Source organism: Petaurus breviceps, unplaced genomic scaffold, assembly GCF_028583685.1.
Source record: "Petaurus breviceps papuanus isolate PSGF00001 unplaced genomic scaffold, PetGlider_PUasm1.0 89893, whole genome shotgun sequence".
In the NCBI taxonomy this organism is placed as follows: Eukaryota; Metazoa; Chordata; class Mammalia; order Diprotodontia; family Petauridae; genus Petaurus; species Petaurus breviceps.
The window spans coordinates 327,842-335,172 of NW_027187139.1; the positions used below are offsets into that span (position 1 = coordinate 327,842).

The 7,331-nt window shown below is 38.1% G+C and overlaps 1 protein-coding gene across 1 annotated transcript; it reads left to right on the top strand.

The window, feature by feature from the left end:
* The first annotated feature begins 1,309 nt into the window (after positions 1-1,309).
* Positions 1,310-5,233, top strand: LOC138176544 (beta-defensin 103A-like). Its single transcript, XM_069107323.1, has 2 exons — positions 1,310-1,540; positions 4,740-5,233. Exons 1-2 carry the CDS (start codon positions 1,483-1,485, stop codon positions 4,883-4,885), a joined length of 204 nt encoding a protein of 67 aa, XP_068963424.1. The 5' UTR covers positions 1,310-1,482; the 3' UTR covers positions 4,886-5,233.
* The last annotated feature ends 2,098 nt before the right edge of the window (positions 5,234-7,331 follow it).

The following is a 7,331-nucleotide window of genomic DNA, read 5'->3' on the forward strand; positions in this document are numbered from 1 at the left end:
TTTGTGAAGTCAAAGGGCTGTACTTGAGGACCTGGAGGGCCACATGTGGCTTTAAGGCTATAGGTTCCTCACCCCTGGAGTAGATAATTTCCAAAATTCCTTCCATTTCTGCATTCTATGATTTGATGAAACATTTCCTTGACTCTTTATATACTCAATTAGCCTCTAGAATCTGACATATCATGAGTAGACATCTGTGAGTGCCTAACTCACGTGGAGAATTACTTAAACACTGGACACATCATATGTCTCACACTAGCATTCTCTGAGGAAGCAAAATGTGGCAGCTTACTATATGACTCATCCTCTTAGTAGTTCTTTAGACAAAGGGAAGATTGTGATGGGTTCTCCTTACTAGTTCTCATACATGACACTCCATTCCCCATCTCCATGCCTTTGTCCTTGGCTGTCCCCCCTGCCTGGAATGTATTTCCTCCTCAACCCCCAACTTTTAGAAGCTCTATTTTACTTCAAAGTCAAGAACCATAATCTACAAGAAACCTTTCCTGATTCCCCCAGCTACTAATGTCTTTTCCCTCAAAAATTACCTAGTATTTATTTTACATATAGGGTATTCCAAAAGTCTCAGTACAGTTTTGAACTTTAATAGCTTTTGGAAAAACCCTGTATATTTTTATGTAAATATATACACAGATTTGTAAATATATATATATATAAGCCTCTGGAGAACAGGGGCTATTTCATTTTTGACTTTAATCCCTAGACCTGGCATAGAGCCTAGTACATAATAGGGACTTAAATAAGGGATTATCAATTCATTCTGATTGAGACATCCCTAGTTCTATGGGGCAAACATTCTGAGGTAGTGTTGCTCCCACATCTTTCTCTCCTTCCGACACTTCAAAGGTATTCTAATTGTATGTGATTCTGACCCAACTGTGGCCTGTCCCTAGGGCGAAAGCATACTCTGGGGCAAACCTGACATTGTTGGATTGAAGAGTATCCCAGTAGCATTCTTGAGATTGACTTCAGAAATCCCCCCTTGAGGGTAAAAGCTGGGGATGGGGCTGAGGAGGGCATGTCAATCCTAAGGAAATATAAAGCCCAGGTGGAATGTTCTTATTCTGCTCCAAGCTGGGGGGCGGGCGGGTAAATGTCACCACTTTCAGACCTACTACCAGATTTATAACCCAATTGGATCATCCTCCACAGGTTGGGTTAGGGGTACAGGATGACAGAATGATTTTTTGGGGGACATCTATGTATCTGCATCCTTCATCTGTCATCTGTACCATGACATGTGCAAAGTGAATGGGTGGAGCTCTGTGTCGTAAGAGCTCCTGGCATGAAACTTCAGGAAAAGACATTAGGCTGTCCACACCTTATAATGACAGCTAGTGTGTCTGCCTGCTCAATCTGTCCAGCACCATCCTCAATAAGACACAGGTGAGCGTCCTTCTCTCCTATCTTGTCTTGGAAGCTTCCCAGTGTTTGGGTCGAAGCCCCAGTCACACACCAACCATGAGGATCCATTACCTACTTTTTTTCATTTTCTTCTTGTTCCTGCTGCCTGTTCCAGGTAAGAGGGTTTAAGGGCACTGGGGCTGGAAAATAGGTGGCTAGAGAGAATAGAAGAGGAGACACGACCATGAAATAAGGATCTGTATCTGGTTCTCTCAAGAGCATTGAACTCTAGTAGATTCTCTGAATGGAACATAGCAGTTAGGGAAGAAAGAAAGGAACATCACAGCAGGGATTGGTTTACAAATGTTTTTAGTCCACTGACCACTAAGATAGGCAAAAGAGTCCTACTGACTTCATGGGAAAATCAGTGGTCTCTGAGTGAGAGATTAGCATAGGGCTCTCTGGGTTGGTTGGTTTGTTTTAAATGAACTATCAAAAGGTAATGATGACTTTATCAGAAGGAACAAAACAAATGTTCTCATTTTTTAAGACTGCAGTGAGAACTTATATTCTCCTTGAAGCAGTGGAGCAAATGAAAGGCCCTTGGGACCAAATATAGCCCTGGTCTTCATGAGCAGATGCATACTGTTTTGTACCAATGAGTAGCACTTTCCAGTGCCATACCTCTTTTGTGCCTGAGCTGTTGGCCAAGAAAACAAACAAACAAGACTGGCTTTTAATACCTTTGTACATCTTTTGTGGCAAAGTGGTTAGAGCGTTGTACTTGGAGTCAGGAAAGCCTGAGTTCAAATCCAGCCTCAGACACTTACTAGCTGTATGAACATGAATAAGTCACTTAATCTCTGTTTGCCTCAGTTTCCCCATCTATAAAATGAGGGCAATAATAGCACCTACCTCCCAGGGTCATTGTGAGGATCAAGTGAGATAACTGTAAAGTGCCTAGCAATTGTTGGCATATAGCAAGTGCTCTATAAATGTTTGGCATTATTATTTTGCGTTTCATCCTATTATTATAAAATCAGAGAAAGAAAGAGAAAAAAACAAGAGATAGAGGGAATGTGTGCACCAGAGTAGCACTGGTGCAATTCAAATGCTTTTCAGTCACACTTCCTTTTAATGCACACACTATATACATTATGGCTTGTGGCCTAAATTATTTTAAAACTCAAACATCATTTTTGGGAGTGGGATCCTTATAATGACATTGTGATATTGTTTGTGATATTGGTTTGGGGAATTCCTGATTTGGATATTGCTTTCTCTAATGCAGAAATAACCTGGGGTAATGCACTGGTGTGAAACTCAAATACAAAGGTGGGGTGGTGGAGGAGGAGAAGATCCTTGCAAGTCACATATTGACTTAGTTTTAAAATGTAATATCTATGTTTTATTGTATTTTTATTTATTTTGTTAAATATTTCCTAATTATATTTCATTCTGGTTCGGGCAGCCCTAGTGGGTGCATGAGGTCAATAAGTTGCGTGATTGACACCTTGGAAGTACATGGATTGAGCAGTGGACCATGAAATCCTGGTTTAAATCCCAACTCTGACTCTTACTAGCTCTGTAACCCCCAAGCAAGTCACTTAATTTCTCTAGGCCTCTACTTCCTTATTTATACATTTTATTTATTTATAAATTATTTATAAATTTTTATTTATTATTTTATTTATAAAATGAGGTTGGATTTTATGACCTCTAAGATTCATTCCAATTCTAACTCTCCATAATGTATAACCTTACTAAGCAGTTAAGTGACTTTCCCTTGTTCATATAGCTAGCATTCAATTCAACATGTATTTATTGCTTTCTAGGTACAAACCACTGTTCTTAACAGTGGGGATATAGAAGTAAAATAGTTCTTGCCCTCAAGAAACTGAGGTGTGAGAGATTATGTGTATATAACAGAATCAGAACTGGAGCTCAGATGTCCTTCAGTCCAAAGCTAGCCTTCTATATAACATCTTATGTTGGTGTTTTTCCAACTGTTCAATTAGTCTCATTATATTTTCCATATTCTATATTCTTGCCCTGACTGAGAACGGACTTTAATTAATCAGTTGAATTGCAAAGAATAAAAAAATGTGACTGGAAACTTTTTTTCTTCCTGTTGGTTCTGAACCTACTTACTGGATTGTACAACTTTCTCAGAACTTCAAGTCAAAAGGATGTGGATTTTAATTCTGATTTAGATACTTACCACTTGTGTGAAATATAGGCAAGTCATTTAGCCTCTTTAACTTCAGTTTCCTCATAGCTAAAAAAATGAGAATAAAAATATTACCCGCCTTCCAGGAGTTTTGTGAAGATCATATGAAAAGCATTTTGTTAACTGTAAAGTACTATGTCAAAGTTAGCTGTTATTATTTTTCATGCAGAATTACTTAATAGTAATAGATTTGATTTATTTTTCTAGTTGTTATAATAGAAGGGACCAATTTGAATGAAGACATTCACAGTCTTGTCCGTGGTCCTGCTAGTGACCATGAAGCCATGGACCACATTGCACCCATAAGATTAACTTTATTGTGACTTTTTGTTTGTTTTGTTTTTGGAGGGGAAATGGCAAGGCAATTGGGTATTAAATGACTTGCCCAAGGTCACACAGCTAGTTAAGTGTCAAGTGTCTGAGGTTGAATTTGAACTCAGGTCCTCCTGGATCCAGGACCTGTGCTCTATTCACTGTGCCACCTAGCTGCCCCATGTTGCGACTTTTACAAGACTAAACTTCATGCTTTAGAGACATAGTAGCATCATTCATTAGAATACAAATTCCTTGTAGACAGGGACTATTTGACATTGTATACTTAGTATCTAGCAGGGGGTTAAGTGATTGTTGAATTGGATTAGATGAATGAAAGTGAATTTTAATTTTTTGAGTATATTATTTAACTAATAATCCCCTAGAACTACAACTGTTATGATGGTGTGACATTGTATGTGTAACAGTTATACTGTCTATGATATAAAGATTATCCATAATATTATATTTAATAGCAGGTTTCTGGAAATAATATCTTGGAGAGTGGTTTTAGTTTACTATTTTTATTATTTGTTAGCATTTTATATGGTGCCTATTATGTGCTGGACACTGTGCAAAGAACTTTATAAATGTCTCTCATCTTGTACTCACAACAACTCTGGGAGATAGGGGCTTTTATTATCTCCATTTTACAGTTGAGAAAACTGAGGCTAACAGAGACTAAGTAATTTGTCTGAGGTCACACGGATAATGAGTATCTGAGACTAGATTTGAAGTCAGGTCTTCCTGATTCCAGACCTAGAACTCTATCCACTGTATCTGTTGCAATACTTGCCCCCTTACACAGTTTAAAAATCTCCTCTCCTTCTAGGTGAAGGTTGGTTGCTGTCACGAATAAACAACATGATTTGTAAAGTGAGGCATGGCAAATGCAGAATGATTGGATGTACCAGCAAAGAAGAAAAGATTGGGACCTGTTCCCTTGGCCGCCGAACATGCTGCCGCAAGAAGAAATGAGGGACCAGACAGAACTTCAAGGCATAGGAATCTTCATCAAAAAAAGTGGCCCAGAGAAATTTGTGCAATTTAAATTCAGTTGCATCATTTTGTTTAAGAAGGAAAAGTCTTGAACTCCTGTGACCAAGGTCAATAGATTATTTGCCCTTTCCCATATGGATACCATGTTTGAATTGAATCGAAGCCCCTTTCTTGGCAACTCAATCACATCCTACTTCATATAATATTTATTGGTTGATATGCCTTATTTAGACTATGAACTCCTTGAAGGCTGCTTTTCTGTATTTTTCATCTTTGTATATGGGCATCCTGTGCAGAGCAGCAATTAAAAAAAATTGTTGAATTGTATGCAGTTTTATTCCTCTCTTTTCCTACACCTTGAGATATCATTGGCATGAATATTACACACACAAATATGGCTCATAACTCCTCTAGGACTCTTGACTTGATATGGCTGAACATTTTGTCACCATGCAGTCAATTTTTTGATGAGTTTCTCTGCAGTAAGCTAAGTTGGTTCCTAAATAAAAGATTAACATATAGTCCCCCACAATACTGGCCTTCAAAGCTTTTCCAGCTTGTTAAGATCTGCCAGATCCCATACAACATAGTCCTCAAGAAACCAGGGTTGCCCCTAAACCAAGATATGCCATCAGAATAGGATTTCAGTGGATTAAACACCTTGCTATCTGTGAGAACCAGGACAGGAGGTGTTAGTAAGAACCTAGACACAAAGTTGGAAGGAATAGTTGACCTACTGGTTAAGAGTCATGATCCAAATAGATATGAAGCTATAAAAACTGGGGCAATATACTAGTAAGAGGAAATAGAATAGAGATCTATGTAGAGTCCACCACCTGGGTTCAAACAAACAACTTCACAAATATAAACTGAAGGAATAATGGCCAGTTTGACAACTTATTTGAAGAAAGATCTGGGACAATTAGCAGACTGTAAGATCAATGTGAGTCAATAGCAAGGCATGGCAGTCCCAAAAGCTAATGGGATCTTAGATTGAATTGGATGTCATGACACGTAGAACATAGGAAGCAAGAGTCCTTCTGTATTTTGCTCTGGTGAAGCCACATATGACACATTGCATTCATTTCTGGACACCGCATTTTAAGAAGGGCATAAAAAGATTGGAGAGTGTCCATGGCAGAGTGACCAACAAGATCACACCATCTGAGTGTCAATAAAGGTATCTGAAGATATTTAATTTGGAAAAGAGAGACTTGGAGGGGTGGCGGGAGATATGCTAACTGTCTGAGTATTTCAAGGGATGTTAATTTATGATTTAAAGCAAGAGAACTTAGAGGTCATCTTATCCAAACACTTAATTTTACAGGTGAGGAAACCAAAGAGACCAAAGAGAGTATTTTTGCATGACTACATTAGAGCTATGATTCAAACTAGCTCATTTGACTATAAATATAATGTTTTCATTACTACACCACATTTTCTGCCTTATTTGAATGAACGTCATGAAGAAAAGTCATTAGATTAATTGGCTCCAGACAAATTTAGGTTTGATATCAGAAAACAAACAAACGAGTTTCCTAACAATTAGAACTGTTCAAAAGTATAATGAGCTTCACTGGAAGATGGTGAGTTCTCTCATTGGAGGCCTTCAAGTAGAAGGTTGAATGATCATTTTGGGATACATTATAAAAGAGATTCCTTTGGGGGTTTGAGCTCCTGAAGTCCCTTCTAACTCCTAAAATCTGTTATTCTGTGAAATTGTAGAGAGGTAGATTTAAGCCCAATGTAAAGAAAGACAAAATGTCTGAAAATGGAATGATTTGCTTCAGAAGTCATTACCTCATTACTGGATGGTTTCCAGCTGAATGTGGAGGACTATTTGTTAGAGATTTTCAGTAAGATGTGGATTCAATTAGATAACTTTTAAAGTCTCTTTCAGTTCCGGGATCCTGTGATTCTGAATTAATCATTCTCTTTTTGCCCTTGTTCCATTCTTGGTAGGAGGTTTTAACTAAGGGGACCTGGTAGGGGAAGAGAAGTCAAAGCATTTTGGAAAATTTACACAATGAGTCATAAGTCCCTGGCTAGTGAAAGGATGGCCAGACAATTGGACCAATAAGAACTCTGATTTCTCCATAATTCAGCTAAGTAAGGGTCACAGATGAGGAAATTGAAGCCCAGATAGGGGAAATGACTTGCCTAAGACCTCACAACCAGTAAGTAGCAGCCCTTGGATTTGGACTCTAGTTTTTATCACTCCATACATAGTGCTCCTTTATACCATATCACATTGCCTCTAATTAATAAGATTTCTTTTTTTCAGTTGCAATATGGTAGATTAAATTCATATTAAATTCAAAGAAGAAACAATGGATAGGAATCTTCAGCAGATTTTTAGCTCTTGCCATGTGCAGTGTACTCAACTGTTGGAGATCCAGAAACATTCCAGATCTTTGTCGTTAAA